This window comes from Dreissena polymorpha, chromosome 4, assembly GCF_020536995.1.
Source record: "Dreissena polymorpha isolate Duluth1 chromosome 4, UMN_Dpol_1.0, whole genome shotgun sequence".
NCBI classification, from domain to species: Eukaryota; Metazoa; Mollusca; class Bivalvia; order Myida; family Dreissenidae; genus Dreissena; species Dreissena polymorpha.
Window position 1 is genome coordinate 21,932,932 of NC_068358.1, and position 22,079 is coordinate 21,955,010.

Sequence of the window (22,079 nt, forward strand, 5' to 3'; positions counted from 1 at the left end):
TCTTTTGATATTATAAAATATGAGAAAACCTTGAATTTCGTCATTAAGCGAGAGCTTTTTCCGCCATTTTGTGGTCACGTTATTCCCCGCAGTGAAAGATGTAAATCTAAGTATCTGCCATTGATTTTCAAGTTCATCTTACCACGAAGAAGTTAGATAACCCCCTTTCTACTTAAAAAAAATCCCGACTAATTAGTACAACCAGGAAGCAGTAAAATGGTTTCCAATGACATATATATTGACACAAACTTTGCCAGGCGTGCATCTAAGTAGAAATAAAATAAGCAATTTGCACACAGCCATTGTGACCCAGTGAACAAATTTCCAACCTAACCGTGCATTAAGTGTTGACATCTCCAATAAACATGTTTGTTAAAAGCTTTTCCATATGGAGATCTTTATGGGACCATGATTCAACAAAACCTCCATTAACGATGTTATTCATTTAGTGCTTCAAACTTATTGGGGGTTGAATCATTGCTTTATATATATATTTTGTGGTATCTTTGGAATAATGGGTAAATATGTCATTTAAATTATTTAAAATAATAATTTTCTAAGACCACTTAAATGAGAAGTTGATAATACAGGAAATATTTTAACATTAATCATATACCTTTTATTGATTGTTTCCAGTTGTAAGTGTACTTTTTTGCTGTACTGTGGTATGTCTGTGGAGAGCACATCATGCTCATGGTGAGCTAGTGTGATCACCCTACAGGTATGTAGGGTGTGCATAGTTCATTTTTTTGTATTAGCTAGTTACCACTATAAAGGCCCAATTTTTCACCCAATCTTGATAAAACTTGGTAAGAATGTTTATCTGGGCAATATCTAGGCCATTACTTTCGATCTGAGACACAAAATTGCCTCAATAAACTAAGTCACCGGGTCAAATCTTAGAAAAAGCCTGTAAGTTCAAATCAGGGTCCTATGCGTCCCAAAACTGGGGCAAACACATCAGTAATCCCACTGCTTATTGCAAATGTCCCCAAATGGCAAAGTTGAAGAAGTTTCAATAAACAAGTTCACACATTTTTTATATCATTTTTCTGTACATAAATGGCATAAGCAACTTAAAGGGAAACAAGTGCCAGTGTATGTGCTGTGACATCTCTGACAATTATACTCGGCAAAAACATTTGAAGCTCTAGTCAGTCAACCAATCCATAGCTTCTTCTCTTGATGGAGTCAACTCAGCATTAACAAATGTTTTATGCCATAAAAAATGAAGTACTTACCAGACCCAAATGATATATGTATCAGCACAGAATATAAGCATTAGAATTGGCATGTGAAATAAACATTTAATTGAAGCCTACTTTTAATGAGAAGTCACATCTTAATTTTTTACTAGAATATACTTTACCTTTTTCTTTGTTCATTATACAATTTGTTTTATTAATTAGCTCCATTAGCAATTATTATTTGCTTGAATTGTCTCCTTTACTTGGATTGGGTCATGTTTGTGCATGTTTTGCACAAGTTAAATGACGGAATAATAATATACTTAGTGTGCAACACTTGCATTGGTTTTAATCACTTCTAGTCACAAAAGTAATGAATGCATCATTACAGTATTTTAATATATCCATGCATGAAATTCAATGCCAGGATAATATTGGCTATAAGTTGGTTTCACTGCTTGTTACTATTAGCTTAAAAATATCAGTAGTTAAGCACATAGCATAAAATATTCTATATTTTGTTATAAGTAACTTAAAACAAGTTTCTATAAAATTAACATCTTTAATCACTAATATTTTAACAGTAAGTGATATTTAATAATATCAGTTGAAGAAATAAATGGTAAAATACAACAAATAACATTAATTCATTGTAAACAAATAAAATAACTACACACACATTTCATATACGATGCACATTTTTAACAATGCTTTTAGATATATGTAGACATTTTAATGATGTATTAAGTAAACAGGAAAAAATAATTTGCAACAACTCATAAATAATTGATAAGATAACCTTAAAGACTAGATAATTCTTATTGCAGCAGGGAATAAGACCACATCAATATATTACAGGTGATGTTTGTTTAACATGTCCCCCCACGGATATGCACACAATTTGTTTCCACATGCTTTAAATATTTCATGCCCATGTGACCTTGACTTTTGATATCTTGATCTTTAACTGGATGAATAATGGTCTCCCCTAATGACAAACCAACATACTTATTTGTGTGACTATCCTGATATGACCTTAATGTTGATAACCACCCAAAACATTTGTCATATATAATTATATTGAGAGTAGAGTACTAGTATTTGTTTATGTATATGTTTGAAGCTATCTATGCATTTGATGGTAAAATAAATTGCATTTCCCATTTGAGAGATGAAATGGCATATATATCGCAGTTATTTGATTGTTTTAACTAAGACAAAATAGCAAGCCATGACAAACACAGTATAGGTGAAAATCTTTTATGATTTTAATGCATTAACGGATGTGTGTTATTATATATTTTTTTTACTGATTAAAACTGCATCACATAAAATGTATGATAAAAAAGTGATTATTTTCATTACGAAATGATAATTTTTATTAAATGTACTGGTATGTAAATTTTCCTTGGCATTTGTATTTACCATAATATATCTTCATAGTGTTATTCAATATATGGCATATGGAGAGAACATTTAGTTTAAACCTATTTATTTTAGCTCAACTGCATAGAAAGCCTTGGGCTCATTTGAAACACTCTCAAGTCTGTTTCCTGGAACTAGAATCAGTACTTGGTGTCTTTGGTAGAGATATAAAGAACACTCCCACAGTGGTGATCAAATGAGCCTTGTTCTGAGAAAACTGGGCTTAATGCATGACTGTGCGTAAAGTGTCATCCCAGATTAGCTTTTGCAGTCCGCACAGGCTAATCAGGGACGACACTTTACGCACATGTATTAATCCCAGTTTTCTCAGAACGCGGCCCAAATATAACATTTGCATGTGATTAGGCCCGTTGACTACAAAGTTCATATGAATTTACCTCACAATTAACAAACATTTATTTTATGCTATCCGGTGGTTTATAGAGAAATATCAGTGATTTAAAACTGATAATTTCACTGTTTCAAACAGTTAACACTATCAGTGAAAATTATCGATAATTTTCACTGTTTACTGGGAAATGACGTCATTTTTTTGACGAAATGAAGCCATTATTTCAGCGAAATTCTTTAGTTAAACTCTTTAACAATGTATATTAACTGTGAAAAAAGCATAAAATAAAAATAAAATCTGTTGGATTCGGTGGAATATCAATATAAATTCACTCGTGATCATAGAAAATATATTTTTTCTATGATCACTCGTGAATTGTAGTTGATAATTCACCGATTCCAACAAATATCATCTATTTATTTTATGCTTTCCAGTGGTTTATATAGAAATATCAGTGAAATAAAACTGGTATTCCACTGTTTTAAACAGTGAAAAATAACAGCGAAAAATATCGATATTTTTCACTGTTTTACTTTGAAATGACTTCATTTTTTTCGACAAAATGACGTCATAAATCAAGCGAAATTATCCAGTTAAACTCCTTTACAATGTAAATTAACAATGGAAAAAGCATAAAATAAAAAGAAAATTTGTTGGATTCGATAAATATCTATTTTAACTCACTCGTGATCATAAAAAATACCAGGGGTTTTTCTGCCTACTTTGGGAAAAGGAGTCTGACCAAATTGGGAATTTTTTATCGACAAAATTGCCCATTTTGGGAATTTTTGTTTCGTGAAACGGCTCATTTTGGGGAAAACAAATTGAATTAATCATGCTTAAATAAGTCTGTGGTTTAACAATTTTCTTTATATAAACACATGCAAAACAAACACTGCTCAAACACAAGTTACAGCAACATTTTTGGCCGAGCTAAAATAGAGCCATGGGTATTTCATTTCATACTTTAATGTATTAAATGACGATTGAACTACAACTTTCTTACAAGGCTCTGAGCATTCAGTTGCCGATTTTGTGGCCCTGGCATTACTTCTGTTGCTGTTACATTTTGCTGCGTATCGTCCGAGCCTGTCTGTTCAGGGTTACTCGCGGCAGTAATTTCGGAAGATTCTGAGCGTTTCGAAAACATCGATGATATCGTTACACATCCTTTAGCGTCTATTTGTTTTGTTTTTTTAATGTAATATTTACTATTGTGCGAAGCCATGATTGAAAATAAGCGTCTACAGATATGGTATAGAATGTGTATTGTGTGGCTCTATATACTCTTGTATAATGTGGAACAGTTCGAACGTCATCGCTGAGAGTAAATGTATCCGGCAAATGCACCAAAAAATCTGTGTCACTAAAGGCTTTATTATGTTGTGAATGAAGGGAAGTCACTCTTTCGATAAAAATTATGTTTATTTTTACGATTTTGGAAGATTTTATTTTTTGGAATTGGGAAAAATGCAATCAAAATTCGATTGGGAACGGGTCCGTTTGCTTTGGGAATGCCTCCGTTTCCCGGAGGCGCAGACAGTGCTGAAAAACCCCTGAATACATATTTAAAATATTATATTATATGATCACTCGTGAAATAAAATCGTTATTCCATCGAATCCAACAAATATCCTCTATACAAACTTTGATGACAGTAAGTTGAAGTTTTTCTTTAATATCATGCTGAAACAAAATGGTTTATGGACAAACTTACCAACTGAAAGGTGCAAAACAATTTAACCCACTGCTTGAAAGGGGGGTAATAATAATAATCCAAAACAACAATCAATGACCACAAACAGCAAAATGACTAGAACCATTTGATTGCACATGTAAATATTCACAGTCTAGTATAAGATTGATAACTATGTAGACCACAATGGCTTTAAAAACTGTAGAACAAAACAATAACAATTAACAAAGCATTTAAATGGTAAGTGCTAATGAGGACACTGGTAACAGTTCAGAGCTTTTCTGATAATCCTTTCTTGCTTCCTTTTGTATCTGCATGTAAAACCACTGAGTATTTTAAAAAAATAATGGTAATAACCAAAGTTGTAATGAAGGATGCTGCGTATTGAGACAGGCTTCATATATAGATCTTGGCAGGTTCTGAGCTCATACTCCAGAAACATCTTAAGTTAGATCTTTAGATTATTTAACCTAATCTTAATAATTTCATATTTAAATGAAATTTTAGTAAGATCTAAAAAATCAAATAACTTTAAATAACTATCTGCTTTAATGCTGTTCGAGGGACCAATTTTGAACTTATAAAATGCTAAAATTAAATACTTCAGATAAAGTACTAAAACTGTACAAAAATAAATAATTCAACATAAGATGTTTCTGCAACATGTCCCCTGTTCCCATGTTGGTCACTCATAGTAGAGGGCATACACAGTTCCCACTGCGTAAAGGTGACGGCTACTCCAGGAGGCTGCAGCAAACGTGTCCCTGTCTGCATCCCACAGGAAGCGGCTACCTACACTGACCCCTTGATCATTCCTCTGACCAATGGTCACTAGGCAGATGATCTTGTATCTGTAAGCATTAAAACTTGAGCTATAACTAAGCACATGGGTCAACTTTTCATTATTAATAGCCAAACGCATGGGGACTGTTTCTATTTCAATAACTGCAGGGGTGGCGAAATCAAATGTCTGACATTTGCTTGTCTAGGCAACTGATTTTTTTCAATTAAGTTGTCCGTGGACAACCAGTCTAGTCGGGGAATACAAAAAAATACATTGTATTAAAGACATAATTAAGTTTTACAAAACCAGATGTTGACACGCGATAACATTGTCAGTGCTATTTGTAGAGAAATCAAGCTAAAATACGGGCACTCTCCTACACAGTGATCTCCCTTATTCTATAAGAGACCGGGAGCATGCCACATTTTCAATATTCGGCTCGACTTTTAGACAGTGTATAGACTGGTTTCTTTATTTTTACAATCAGACTGAAATAAAAGTTTCGAACTAAGATAATAAAAACACGGTCTACATGTACCTTGTTATTTCAGACAACTTTAACGGTAAAGATAGAACTGATGAGTTTCACATATTGGACTAGTTTAATTTGTTAAGATAACGATCAGAGCTCCAGATAATTTTTTAAGATAAAAAACTTTTTAGCTGATGAGTAAAATACAAAATCAAAGACTTGCGGGAGTATTTAAAATTCTCCAGCAAAAGTCTTGGATTTTGTATTACATAAATTGTGTATACATGAACATGCAGAAAACATGTATACGTATTAATAATAAAGAACATCTACTCTTGTTTACATAAACATGAATTTTGAAATGGCTGATCAAATAATCCGAATTGGGGCAATATTGGTTCAACTGATAATTGCACAATATACTTATGCCAATTTTTATGATGATTTTTTTCACTCATCAAAAGTATAATTAGGTGTAACACATGTTTTAATCACTCCAGCTTTGCAAGATTAAAAGTTTGAGAAAGTCTTTATATTGTTTATAATATACTGCTATAATGAATGCACCATGAAAATACAACCATAACTAAAACAAGCAAATTATACGCACTTTGCTTTATTCCACATTATTTTAAAATAATCAATACATGCGTTTATAATTTATATAAACATAAATGGACAAGTGTAGGTCAGCAACGGAAAAGTTAAATTTCCTAAATGGTTGTCCGTGGACAAGTATAGTTTTTTTAGATTTCGCCACCCCTGTAACTTAACTAAAAGTTAAACTAAGGGTTTTGAAAATTTCTCAATTTTCTTGTTTTTTTAACATATAAAGGTTAGTTATTTAGCATGTAATATCATATAGTGGTACTGGGCTAAATATGTGCAAATCATGCCCCTAGGGTGGAACATTGCCACCCCCATGAGTAAATGTTTGCAAAGACTAATGATTAGTCTTTGCAAACATTTACTTGTCTTGTTCTGAGAAAATTGGGCATAATGCATGTGCGTAAAGTGTCATCCCAGATTAGCCTGTGCAGTCTGCACAGGCTTATCAGGGACGACACTTTCTGGAATGACACTTTCCGCACATGCATTATGCCCAGTTTTCTCAGAACAAGACACAATTTGTAAATATCGTTAAATATCAAAAATCGTCTCTGAAAGTGCAAGGCTCAAGGGTTTGATAATTGATGTGCAACATATGTATAGTTTTCCCTCTTTAAATGCCGCTGAGATCCTTGAACTTACTATGCCCCAAAAATGATTTTAATAGACTTATAAATAAAATAACTATAAAACCCTTTTCCTCTTAAACGGCAAGGGTCAGGGGTTTCATATATTGTAGCGTGATACCCTATGGTAGCCTCTTCAAATCACGCACCTGGGGTAAAATTTGGCCCCACTAATAGAGCTTAGTTTTTTTAGGTTAAAAAAAACTAACTATTATTATTCAAATACTCTCTAGAACCACAATAGGTCTGTGTCATACAGAGTAAAAAAAACACCTAGATATTAACCCTTTGCATGCTGGGAAATGTGTCGTCTGCTAAAATGTCGTCTGCAGAATTTCTAAAATTAGCATTTTCTTCGATTTTTTAAAAAGAATACTATCAGAATATAAAACAGTTTGGATCCTGATGAGACGCCACGTTTTGTGGCGTCTCATCTGGATCCAAACTGTTTGCAAAGGCCTTCAAAATTAGGTTCCAGCACTGAAAGAGTTAATATCAGGTTAGTTTCTACATGTCTCAGGTGAGCAACCTTAGGCCTTTAGGCCCTCTTGTTTGCATGTTCACAACAAACAATCAACTATCAATTCATACAAAGTAAAAACTTCATACATATTACCTTGCAGGTTTATTGAGAGGAATACAATGGTTTGTTTTCCAAACAACTGACAACAAATTTTCAATAGCAAAACTATCAACACAATTTACAATGCTGTAATAAACATTCTTTTTTGTCTTTTGAGTATTAATTAAGCCCCTATTCCATCATCAGTGCAGACAAAAAACTAGACCATTGAATAACGGCTGTCTAAGCTGTTTATCCCCACTTTTTATGCAAAGTGCATATGAAGATCGATAACAATCTCAAATGTACTTAATGTTTTCCACACTTTTCCATCAACTCTATGGGAATTAGCAAAAAACAATAAATGCACCTCTTGATAATTTCAATCAGCTTTTAGCATGCTCCACAAGGGATTTTCAGCTCTCACAAACAAAAACACACATGCTGGCATTCAAGGCATAGTATTTTTTGTCTTTTTAAGCTATTTGAATTCCAGTTTTCCACGAAGCAAGAAAGATGCACATTTAAACGTCAGTTCACAAAAAGTAGTTTGTTTCAACTGGAGATTTGACACGTGCTACAATCCCAAACAATTTTCGTCAAGCCTGTTGTTAAGCAATGTTGAAAAAAGGTCTTATAACAAATGGAAATGGCAAAAAAATTAATGACTTTGTTAACATGTTGATTATAATGGCTATAATCTATCATATTGTTATAAATAATTGAAAAATCAAATTTCAATGTGAGGCTATAGTGAAAGTGCACAGTTACCAATTTAATAAGGAAAATCTAATTAACTTTCTCAATTTGTGAAAATGCCAGATAATGGACTGAAAAGTTTGCCAATACCTGTTAAAGTGCATTTAAACATTGAAAGTAAATAGCAAGCATGTTTGTAAAAAGTTGCAAGATAATTATTTAAGACAGTATTTAGCTTTTTTTAAATAAAGGATTGTTCATATTTGGATCACACAAAGAATACTAGGTTAATGATAAATGAAGACATTCTTATAAAGCCCCAGGCTTTGAAAATCTTACATAAGTTTTTTGTCAAGTAAATATATTTGCTTTTTATAATTATATCAAAGATCATTTTATGCCTCTATTTTGAAAATAAAAAAGAAAACGTCCTATGAGCATGACTAAAACAAATAAAACAATGGCTGTTTGTAAAACATGCATGCTCCCCATAAGAGCTGTCAGTTGAAGTGGTAGCCATTGTGTGACCTTGACCTTTGACCTAGTGACCTGAAAATCAATAGGGGTCATCTGCCAGTCATGAACAATGTACCTATGAAGTTTCATGATCCTAGGCCTAATTATTCTCGAGTTATCATCAGGAAACCATTTTACTGATTCGAGTTACTGTGACCTTGACCTTTGACCTAGTGACCTGAAAATGAATTGGGGTCATCTGCCAGTCATGATCAATGTACCTATGAAGTTTCATGATCCAAGGCGTGAGCATTCTTGAGTTATCATCCAGAAACCATTTTACTGTTTCGAGTCACTGTGACCTTGACCTTTGACCTAGTGACCTGAAAATCAATAGGGGTCATCTGTCAGTCATGATCAATGTTCCTATGAAGTTTCATGATCCTAGGCGTAAGCATTCTTGAGTTATCATCCAGAAACCATTTTACTGTTTCGAGTCACTGTGACCTTGACCTTTGACCTAGTGACCTGAAAATCAATAGGGGTCATCTGCCAGTCATGATCAATGTACCTATGAAGTTTCATGATCCTAGGCCTAAGCGTTCTTGAGTTATCATCCGGAAACCATCTGGTGGACGGACCGACCGACCGACATGTGCAAAACAATATACCCCCTCTTCTTCAAAGGGGGGCATAAAAAGAAAGCTGGCTTATTTAAACAGACCGAAACAAGAGCTGTCACCATAGGATGACATATGCCCCCTATAAACGCTTTGATAGAAGGTATGAGCATTTTTCGAAACCTAAATACCAAATCCTTGAACTGCACTTAGTGACCCCGTAACCTAGTTTTTGACCCGGCATGACCCATATTCGAACTTGACCTAAGATATTGTCTAGATACAACTTCTGACCAAGTTTGGTAAAGATCAGATGAAAAATATTTGAATTAGAGATGGGACACAAAAAGTGTGACAGACTAACCTACTGACGGACAGTGCGAAAACTATATACCCCCTTTTCTTCGAAAGGGGGCATAAAAAAGAGAAAATCCTGAAATATCAGAAAAGAAATACTTGTCTACTCTTTTTTTGAGGCAAAAGACTAATTTGCCTGTACAATTAAGTACATCCACAAAGCATTTATAGCATTGCACTTTTAACCCTTGATCTTTAGATTCAACCTTGATCTTTGATGTAAAGAACCAGGTGTTATACGTGACACATTGTCTTCTCATGTTCGACATAAAGTAACTTTTTTATATTCTTGTGTTGTTTTTTTTAATTGATGAAATATTAATAGGGGTCATCTGTCAGTCATGATCAATGTTCCTATGAAGTTTCATGATCCTAGGCGTAAGCATTCTTGAGTTATCATCCAGAAACCATTTTACTGTTTTGAGTCACTGTGACCTTGACCTTTGACCTAGTGACCTGAAAATCAATAGGGGTTATCTGCAAGTCATGATCAATGTACCTATGAAGTTTCATGATCCTAACCTAAGCGTTCTTGAGTTATCATCCGGAAACCATCTGGTGGACGGACCGACCAACCGACATGTGCAAAACAATATACCCCCTCTTCTTCAAAGGGGGGCATAAAAAGAAAGCTGGCTTATTTAAACAGACCGAAACAAGAGCTGTCACCATAGGATGACATATGCCCCCTATAAACGCTTTGATAGAAGGTATGAGCATTTTTCGAAACCTAAATACCAAATCCTTGAACTGCACTAAGTGACCCCGTAACCTAGTTTTTGACCCGGCATGACCCATATTCAAACTTGACCTAAGATATTGTCTAGATACAACTTCTGACCAAGTTTGGTAAGGATCAGATGAAAAATATTTGAATTAGAGAGGGGACACGAAAAATGTGACAGACTGACAGACTGACAGACAGTGCGAAAACTATATACCCCCTTTTCTTCAAAAGGGGGCATAAAAAAGAGAAAATCCTGAAATATCAGAGAAGAAATACTTGTCTACTCTTTTTTTGAGGCAAAAGACTAATTTGCCTGTACAATTAAGTACATCCACAAAGCATTTATAGCATTGCACTTTTAACCCTTGATCTTTAGATTCAACCTTGATCTTTAATGTGAAGAACCAGGTGTCATACGTGACACATTGTCTTCTCATGTTCGACATAAAGTAACTTTTTTATATTCTTGTGTTGTTTTTTTTAATTGATGAAAGATTAAGTGAGAATGATTAAGACAGTTCACAGAAGCTGTCAAAATACAAATTTGATCTTTAACCTCTAAGTTTGACCATGACCCAAGTTGAGGCAGAGAGGAGTGTAACACTTGTCATATAGTCCATACATGAAGGTCTTTTATAGTAAGCAAGGTTTATTTTGCTGGATTTATGACAAAATAACACCCTGGGACCGTTTCAATAAGAAGATACGTATGTGCTTAAGTCCATATCATATGATTATAAATTTTCAGTACTCAATTAATTACATCAACATTTCATTTAACGGCCCCCAGGACTTTATTTATTGCCAAATTTGACCTAATACCTTCAGGTAGGGTGACAGGTGTTACATGCTACACCAAATGACAAGATTACAGTCCAGACAAGATGTATTTGCCTAAATTTAATCTATGATCTCTGTTACCTTAACCCATTTATGCCTAGTGGACTCTCCCATCCTTCTCAATTGGATCAATTTATTTCAAAAATTAGGTATGTCTAGTATATTTATTTCTATATTTAGAATATTTCTTACAGAAATTCATTTAAGCAAACAGCGCAGACCCTGATAAGACGCCGCATCATGTGGCGTCTCATCTGGGTCTACTCTGTTTGCAAGGACCTTTTTTCTAGACGCTAGGCATTAATGGGTTAATGTGTTTTACACATGACAAATAATTGCCCAGACATTCTATTTCATAGCACAACTTTTTCAAGATCTTCAAGTGTAATCTTGACCTTTGAGGTGAAGAGGATTGTGTTGACGCAACACAACATCTCTATGTGCTGGTCATTTGTGATAAGTTATTTTAGGTTCGCATGACGAAGGACAAAGTTACGTTGTGGCCAAGCTATGACATTGAAACACACGCATACACGTATCTCAACTGTTGCAACTGCTATTTGATTGTTCTGTCAGTGGGCTCCATAAAAATGGATGAGCTAACATTTTGTACACTGTTTTAGTTCTTTATAATTTAAAATCTTCCCTATGAAATTTGAATGGTTCATAACTGTTATGAACTCCCTGTAATAACTTCAAACCATATGATGTTAATTAATGAAAATCTTATTTTCATCATGTATTGGTTTTATTAGATACATTTTATACATTTTGAATTCGCCAGCAAGCCATCAAAATATTTTGACTGCAAATCATGTATTTTTTAAAGTCAAATTTTGTAAGAAATTTCACAAGTTTCCATTAATTTAAAATAAGAACCAGTTAGCTTAAAAGAAAGGTTATCAAATAGTTTGTGTGTTTTAAGACTTGCTAGCATACCTTTTGTAGTTGAGCTCCTTGACCTGGAGTTTAATGTCGTCAGCCAAGGCCTTGGAGAGCAGAGCGCACTCTATGGGGTCGTACTTTTTCCCTGAAGCAGTAAAATTTGTCATTTTTAATCTATTGACTGATGTCAGAAAAAATTTGTTGGCCAAAAGCCACAAACTTAATTCTCTGATTTGTGGGAATTATACCGAACATTGGTGTCAACCAATAACCACAACCAGAACAGGGGTTTTCCTCACTTCATTGGGAAAAGGCCCTAGCCTATGGATTTTGGGAAGAAATTGCTCATTTTGGGAAAAATTATCGCGAAAATTACTGCTTTGGGAAATGAAAAGGCTGGTGTAAGTTAGGATTTTTGGGAAAACTGCATGATTTGAAAGAAATTTTCAATTGGGAAGCAGCCTTTAATAGGCCTCTGTTATATAAGGCTAAAAACCCCTGCAGAAGTGCATTTGCATGTTGTTCATAGGCTGATTTAAACTTATTTAAAATAATATAAAATGCCTTTTAAAGAAGAAATGGGACCTGTATTTTAGGATGGTGGATACAGAATTGGGATACAGTATACAGGAGTTTAACAATATTAACAAAATGTTTTTTATCTCTTAACATATTAATAATGAAATTGATGGTGGGTTGTCATCGCAGAGGAAGGTCATCCATTAGTGAGATAGATTAACCCTTTGCATTTTACATTGTACAAATTAGTGTCCGTTAACTGCAATTTTATTTTCGATACTTCTTCTTACTTTAGTTTATGTTGTTATAATCCCTAACTTCAAAAAGGAGATTGATAAACTGTGTGATACTGAAGAAGATTTGGAAATTGAAGAAGATTTCCAGGCTATCATGACGAATTGATTAACACCGAAAAACTGTTATCTTATTAGGATAAAGCACTGTGCCAGCAGTGGCTTGTTGAGCTAAATAAAGGGTTTATGTTAATGTACATAGTTGTGTTGTTGTTGTTTTTGGTCCGGCTAAATTTTCTCCGGACCGGCACATTTTCTGAAATGCCAGTCCGGATGACCGGCAGATTTTTTCCAATTTCGCCAAGCCTGCAGTGGCATATCATCTGGATCCAAACTGTTTGCAAAGGCCTTCAAAATTCGGTTCCAGCACTGAAAGAGTTAATTTTCATGCAGCCTAAAAGCAGTCCAATGTCAGTGATTAAATTATAATGTCGTTCTGTGGCGTCTCATCTGGATCCAAACTGTTTGCAAAGGCCTTAAAAATTCGGTTCCAGCACGTAAAGAGTTAATTTTCATGCAGCCTAAAAGCAGTCCAATGTCAGTGATTAAATGTCAATGTCATCTAGTTCAACACAGAAGTATTTGATTTTGATCAGTTCACATAAATACACACAGACAGATGAATGTTTACCTTCCAGATTGGTGGCCAGAACTTTCTCAATGATTGGCTTTACTTTGTCTGCCCTGAATTTCTCAGGTGGCTCCATCTTGTATGTGTTCTCATACACAATCTGAAAACAAACAGTCTCTCATTGGTATAGAACAAGACTTAATGTAGCCAACATCCATTTTAAAGTAATGACACTTGGATAAGGAAAGCAAAGAACAAGTGCCTAGGAGAGGAAATTTATGACTGAAGGGGAATTATTTAAACAAACTTGAAAGACAGCCACCATATGATGTTAGTTTAGTTTAGTTTAAACCTATTTATTTTAGCTCGATTGCATTGAGAGCCTCAGGCTTATTGAAACGCTCTCGAGTTCGTTTCCTGGGTCTAGAACCAGTACTTGGTGTATTTGGGGGAGATCTAAAGAACGCTCCCACAGTGGGGATCGAACCCATGACCTCCCATATGATGTTACATAAAAAAACAAACAAATGCCCTTGCTCTTCAGTGTAAAAAAAAGAATTTCACTTTTTATATACATGTATATATATATATATAAAGTAAACAAGTAACCCCAAGGCAGTGGCAAGACCCCAGGGCCATGATTTGAAAACAAAATAGCATGGTATTTTGACCGCCATACAATGTTGCATGCCTAATACCAAACCTCTGGGCCTTGAAGTTTTCACTATTTACATAAGAGAGACACAAAAAAAGCCCCAGGGAAACGTCAGTTTTTTACCCAAGGACTACAATTGTATGTTTCATGAAAAATACTAATCCTCTGGGCCAGGACAACTATACAATGTTGCAGTGCAAAAACGAAACCCTTGGAGTGGGGTGGGGGTCATGATTAGAATAACTTAGTAAGAGATCATCATATGATGTTACATCCCAAACATAACACCACTGGGCCTTGTTGTTTTCAAGAAGAGTTTTAAAATTATTTTGCTGTATTAGTCTATATAAATTATGTGACCCCAGAGGCATGGCAATTTCTGACACCAGGGTAGGCAGTTCAGTCACCTGACGTCGCTGTTGTGAAATCGATTATGCGTAATAGTGTACTTTCCCGCGGCGCGCTATTTTAGGCACACGCCGGGGACACCCATGCTATTTTAAAAGCTCTCCGCATATTAGACATAAGTAAATCTGATTATTGACAAATGAGAACGATAGAGGATATTCACCGCTTCAAGACAATTGTTTGGCTGACCTTGTCGGATTAAAAATAGAAAAGTTATAAAGTAAACAAAAATAAACTGCAAGCAAACATCCCGAAGTTGTAAGTTTTATTGAGTGGCCATGGTCTTGATCAATAGAGGCACCCTTGTCCTATTTGTTTTCATGCTTAGATTATTCATTTGCATTGAAATATGCCCCGGAGTGAGATTTATCTTGACCCTGTAATCTGCGATGGTTGTGACAAAAAAATCAAAATGGCGTCCTCTGCCGACTCGCAAAATATTTTGATAAGTTATTGCTGATATGAAGCTGAAAGATATTGTTTTGACAACAATGCTCTGTGTAATCATTAAAAAAGGAAATATAATATTTTTACAAACATAGTTTTTGAGCAGCATGCATGTATTTGTCACAGATCCGCCGATTACAGTTTTGTCAGCACGTAAAAATGATGGGTGGGGTAATTTTTAATCATGACAGCGCATTCAACTTGTCACAATGAGCCATACCACGCCAGTTTGTTAAGATTAATATTCTGTTTCCACAAAATACACACTATTATGCAATATAGAGGTTCAAGACTTGTGATGCTTTTATTTTAAGGTGAATAAAAGCTGTCCAAAGTCAACATGTAGTTGTCAAGTACAACAAATTGCAAGAAGTTTATATCCTAACATCAAGTTTATTTCGGGTAATTATTTTTTGCATGTGGCTACATATTTGCCGAGTTCAGATAGTAAAGTTTGTGCCAATTTGTGAGTGTTAATCACTGTTATGTAAGAAAGCAGTCACAGTGTTTTTGTTGTTTTTAAATTTTCTCGATAGGTTTAATACCATTCAATTTATCCAGTTGTTTAGAAAGATGTCATTCAATTTAAAACGAAAAATAAAATTATAACAACATTTAACAGAAAACTTGCAATTAAATAACAAAATCCAAATGTCCTGAAAAACAATGTTGGGGTTAAAAAATCATGTGTAAATCGTATTTCAAATTTGGTAAAATTTAATGACACGTTCCAACAACAAAAAGAAACGCTGGTCTGTTTCAGAATTATTTCGAGTTGTGTTCGTTGTTTTCGGGTTTTTTTTTATCGGCGATTTTCTTGTTACTGATGGGTAAACGATTCTGGATATTGTTGATCGAGTATTGTTATTTGTTTTTGTTATTTGTTTAACATTTATTTTAGAATATCTTATTTAAGCATATTAAATACATGACTTTCTCAAGCAAAACAAATTTCATGTGTTACATATCTTGTTGAACTAGTCTATAGAAATAATTTTTTTGTTTGTAAATACATGTATTCTCATTTTATGGACTGGACATGCTAGGGTCTGGACTAAATTTTGCAAAAAATATCAATCATACCGGCCTGTTTCAAGCATCAGAGTAGCCATTTATTTTAAAGAAAAACTGGGTACCTGGGTTCAATTTAATCAAACCATATTGGATTGAAACAAAAACTTTCTTTGCTGAAAAAAATTTAATCATAGTACTGGTTGGGTCCAGGTACAATATGTTTGTAAGGTCATACTTAAAAAAATAAAACCTCTCATAAATAAATTTCAGTCAGAAATTAAACTTATCTGAATGATAAAATATAATATTGCTATTGCATACAAGTCGGATAGCTCAGTCAGTAGAGCATCTCTGGCATGTCTTTTATTGAGTCAAGGGAGTGTCTCAGGTTCGAGTCCGGATCTGGCTTGAAGCAATATTATATTATGTAAAATAATTTGATATAGTTTTTTAGGGTGAAAATTATTTATAGAGAATTTTATTATATTTTAATTCTGACATTACAGACATTTTGCAGTAATTGGTCCATACTTGATTGATATAGATAAATATAAATACTATAGACTATAGCAAATATTGTGTTCGAGTCCCGATCTGGCTTGAAGCAATTTTATTATGTAAAATAATTTTTTATAGTTTTTCGGGTCGAAAATCAAAACCTGTAAATTGACATTATGACATTGGTAATATTCAGATGACCTTGACCTGGAACTAAAAAGAAGTTGTTAAATTAAATTGAACAAATGCAGGCCCAATTTTTTTATTTATTTTTCACAATTTTCAGGGCTACATTTTACCGATTATGGCGGAACTGTGTATTCCGTCAGACGATGCAGTCATGGACATAGGTGTTTCCAGGCCCAGTAAATTAGCAACTATCAAACATGTACTTAGTCTACATTCATCACTGGGATCAAGTGATACAGCTTGTGCTAAAAAGTTGATTGATGAATTTCCCTCATACTGCAATTGTGATTTCCAAAGTCTGAAAAAAAGGACTTGTGGCTAAGAAATCAGCAATGTTAAAAAGAAACAAAACTAAAACTAGCTTATTGCACGAAGAGTTTTTGCAACAAGAATTTATTCCGCCTGTTAGCAAGTTAGAGAGTAGTTTGAAAGTTAATGAATTGAATAATGACCAACGTGAAATTGCGCAAAAAGTAATTGCTATAACCCAGTCAGTAGTTAGTGAGAATAGGGATCTTAAGAGAAAAATATCTGAAATTGAAGAAAGCCGTGCATAATTAGAAAATGAAATTAAGTTCAAAAACAATCCTTTGCAATTAGCTTTCAATTCTTTAAATAGTATTGCCACCGGTTATATAGAACTGACTGACACCAGTGTTAAAAGTAAAGCTGAAATGGAGAAGCATATACTTGAATATCAGAACAAGTATGAGGTAGCTACCGCTCAAATCACAAAACTTACAGACGACTTATCTGTTGCTCGTGAAAAAATTTCTAAGTACACACCATGAAATGTTAATAAAAAATTGAAAAGAAAAGCAAGTCAAATTGAAAGTCTGGCTTCCCAGAACGAGCTTCTAGCTAAAGAAAACAAGGGTCTGAAGATAGAAAATGAAAGTCTGTGGGGACATATTTTAATACATGAAGATACTTTGATGGAAGAGAAAGAAAATGACAAAGTGACAGGGTTGAAGTTTGAAAAAGTAAACCTACAGAAACGTATTTCTAGACTTGGTAAAAAGATAGAATCTTTGAAAACAGAAAAACATCAAATACGAATGGAAAAAGAGACAATAGAAAACAATTTTGACACAGAAATAGCCAATTACAAGAAGGAGATCAAAGAACTACAACAGATTATTGATATCAGTGATTCCAATGAAGTAGTAACATTTGAGAATGGGAAGTACACCAATGAAATCCGCCAGTGTTGCATGCAGTTAATACATGAGGGAAATGTTAGTTTAAACAAAGTACCGGACGTCATTCTTCAGTCATGAGGGCCCTGACAGGTAAAGTGCCCCAGCGTCTCCCATCAAAGACCCTGCTCAGTTGGTTGAGTGCAGAGGCAAAGGTGGTCTCTTCAAGACATATTGCACAGGCCATGTTAGATGGTTTCAATCCCGCTGACAATAAAGGACACACCCTGCACCAGGATGCCTCATCCAAGTTCCACAACCTTTATGAAGGATTTCAAGTTACGCTAAAGTCTGGGGACAGTATGACATTGGGTCTTAAGCAAGTAGGTGGAGGAGATGCCGACACTTATTTTAACGCATTTCAGGACACTGTTGATGATCTTGTCCCGTCTGTCACTACAGACCCAAATACCACAGAGACTGTGAGAGCTAAACTCATTTGTTCCATTCAGAATTACATGTCTGACCAGTGTGCCACCAATGGAAGATTGAATGATAGTTTGGATGTTTTGCAAAACACCTTATTTCCCGCAGTTATGGAGAACTTTGAGGACCTGACAGGAGAGGAAAAGGAAGAATTGTTTAGAACAGGAAAATTTTCATGTAGACTCCATTTGTTGGCTAATTTTGGGATTGAGGCTGAAAAGGGGTTGGGGTTAATGGAGAGAGCCGTCTGTGAGGGTGATAACCCTTACAGTTTTAAGAAGGAAAGTGGTTCTGGGACATACAGACTTGCCAGAACTGCTGCTAAAGCTCTGACGAGAAGAGGGTCCGATAAAGCTGGAGTGGCGAGTTATTGGGAAACGTATCTGAAGGGCCGCGGTAGGAACAATAAAATTGTAACTTTTCATGGGCACCGCATAAACATTGCATTTCATGACTGTGCAGCAGTCTTTTACCACAAAGACGACATCAAAGGCTTTTTGAAAGACTGGCCGGACAGAAACCAGCTCTTACAGTCGGTTTACTTCGATGTGCAAGAGCCTGTTTATCTAGCAGGATGCAGAGCCATGGGGATGCTAGATAAGCTAGTGACAGGCCCATTTTGGAAACTCCTTGAACAGGATGGCTCAATTCTAGATATCAATCAGCATCTGCTCCAAATGCGTATAACATTGGAACAATGGGCCAAAGATGGGAGTGAGGTGTTGGAGGGACGACCAGTCTTCCAGAATGTAGAAATAAAGAAAGATGTGCTCTATGATGCCCTGTTTGCACCAACTTCGGATTCAGTCTTTGACTCATTGACTCAGATGGCTGTCGAGCTGGTCAGTGCGGAAATGCTTATCATATTGAAACGACAAGGTGCAATACAGCTACCCGGGGGGAAATATTGGGACCCCACTGAAGAGGTTAAAAGGTCAACCGAGAATGTCCCGAAGACAAACACCATATCCGAGCAGGATATGGCTGTTTTAGATAACCTGTTGCGAGCAAAGCCATCTGCTTCAGCCCTGACACTTGAAACCACAACAATGTGCCAAAAGAATAGGCCATTTCAGTGGATTTCAACTCTGCCAGACAATGAAAAAGATGAAATATTAAATGGCGCAAGAGAACTAGCAACCAAAGTTAAGGAAAAATTCAAGGAAACACAAGTTAAGCTCGAGCAGGAAAGTAAGAAGAAACTTGAAAATAAGAAGAAAGCAATCGAATCAAAAGAAGCCAAGGAGATCAACACAAAAGTTAAATCTACAAATGACCTGACAAAAGCAGGTGAACTTTGGAGTGCTGAAAATATGACCCAAAGAATCAGTGAAATTGAAAAAAGTGAGAGAAATGAAGATCAAAAGGATAAGAAAGTAAAGGAGGCAATCTTCATACAGATCAAATTTCACAAGAATGTCCTGAAAAGCAGAGGGTCAAGAGAGCTTTTTCAGGAAAGCGCCAAAGGAGTGAAATATTCAATAATTGAATTAAAAGAAAATCTCAGGTGTATTTTAGAACTTAACCTTGGTGCGGATGAGGAAATTGAAAAGGAGTCTGGTTTGTCGTACAAGCCCTTGAATGATATGCTTACAGAAATTGATGCGAAGAAAAGCGAAGTGTTTGAAAAATTGTCCAAGACTCGGCAAAAGGTTACTGTGAAAAATTCACAAGATAATCTTTCAAAATTTCTGAAGGAGCCAGACATGCTGGTAGGAAAGTCAGTTAGACACAAACTGAAAGTAAACTCAAGAACTGAATGGTTTGATGGTGTAGTGGTTTCAGTAAAGGAGAGGACAGAAGATGTTATGAAAACTGAGTACAACATTAGATACTTAGAGTCGGATGAGGAAGTGTGGTTTTTTCCCTTGTTGGTAGATTTAAAAAATGGAGACCTAATATTGCAGTAGTACTAGTAGTTGTATACTATGCTATAATGAGCACAGTAAAATGTTGCTACTAAGACAAATTATATATTTCATAAGTATGTGAACTTATTATAAGAATTTGGAAGTCTTTGTTTATGAATGCAAAATTATGATGTTAATAGCAACATTTTACTGTACTACAGTACAAGTATGATTATACATGTAAAAGAATATGTTAATTGTAAAAAAAAATACTGAATGTATGCAAAAAAAAGAAATAAAAAGAAAAAGAACATGAAAAAAAATGAAATACTATTGATATAAAAAATATAAAGAGAAAAAAGAGAGAAAAAAATAATGAGAAAAAGATAAAAAAAAAATATTATTGTGATTTGATATATTGTAATTTTTATCTTTGACAAATATTGTACCGGATACCGACATTGTGATTTTTGGATATTGTTGAAAGTTGAATGTGTGTGTAAACTGTCTGTTTTCATGAGTGTTATGGGAACAATGTCATTTTGAATAGCATACTTGAAAACCTTTTAAAATTTCCTTTAACTTGATATGTCACATGGCTATATTCAAAGAAGATCATGATTCGCGTAAAATCCAAGAGGGCCGCCATTTAAAAAAGGTGGCCATCTTCCCTATTCAGATTATTTTTGCTTAAAACTTTGAATTTCATTAAACATTACTTAAAACATTCAAATCTTGTTCATCCATCATTGTTTAAAGGAAAAAAATTGATTTGATTGCACAAATAGCGTCTTTTTTACCAAAATTCTTTCGGTGGTGACCATTTTGGTGGCCATCTTGGACGCCATTTTGATTTTTTTTCATTTTAGGGTAAATGAATTGATGCGGCTGAACTCGACAAACATTTTAGTATATAACTTTTTAATATTTAGATAGGTTTTTAAGTAAAATATGGACAAATACAGCATAAATTATGTGTGTTTTTGTCTATTTCGGTGCCAAAAATCGAGGCATATGTGTTAATGAAGAAAAGGTTTATTTTGTCACCAAAATATGCGTACCCTCAACGAACTTAAAATCCCATAACTCGGAGAGTTGTTTGTCGATTTTCATCATTTTTGTACTGTTGTGCTAGTTTAGAATAGCTCTACATGAAAATTACAGTCTTAAATACATATAAATGAAATATCTTTACCCCCCTGAACTCCCTAAGTGACACTTAGAAGGGGAGCATGAGACATTATTGCAAAATATTTAAACACTGACTATTATTGTTTATGAGAAGTTTTTATTTTTTAATCTTGTTTAAAATCTACTCTTAATTACGTCAAAACATTTATTCTGCACATTAAGCGTTTTAAGCAATAATCGTTCAATTAATTACACCCAACTGTAAACGTTTTTTTTAAATTCTTAAATGAGTGTAATTAAATTTGTAATCCGTAAACAGGTCAGAATTTTAATGATCATGCAACGTTAACAAATCCATGCTGTCCATGCTTTTTATGTGACTTACATGCAGCAAGATTTTCGCACACAATTTTACAATTAATTTTGTAACGCCGAGCCCTGGATATCATTAAAAGCATGCAAATCAGTAAATGTTTTTTGTTTGTTTAAATTATACAGAACTACCATGTGGTAACAGATTTTCGTTTTTATGTCAAATTAGTGCAATACATTGGAAAGTGCTGTTTTATTGAATGGCAGTTA

At 34.6% G+C, this 22,079-nt stretch overlaps 1 protein-coding gene across 5 annotated transcripts in view; it reads right to left on the minus strand.

The window, feature by feature from the left end:
• Positions 1–1,019: 1,019 nt before the first annotated feature.
• Positions 1,020–22,079, minus strand: part of LOC127877890 (dynein light chain Tctex-type 5-B-like) — a 49,689-nt gene continuing 28,629 nt past the window's right edge. For all 5 annotated transcript variants that reach the window (XM_052424212.1, XM_052424215.1, XM_052424213.1 and 2 more), the window contains 3 exons: positions 13,741–13,840; positions 12,352–12,442; positions 1,020–5,511 (listed from right to left, as the gene is read on the minus strand). In XM_052424212.1, coding sequence (XP_052280172.1) covers positions 5,346–5,511; positions 12,352–12,442; positions 13,741–13,840 — 357 coding nt within the window. In that variant the 3' untranslated portion in view covers positions 1,020–5,345. The remainder of the gene's footprint in view (positions 5,512–12,351; positions 12,443–13,740; positions 13,841–22,079) is intronic.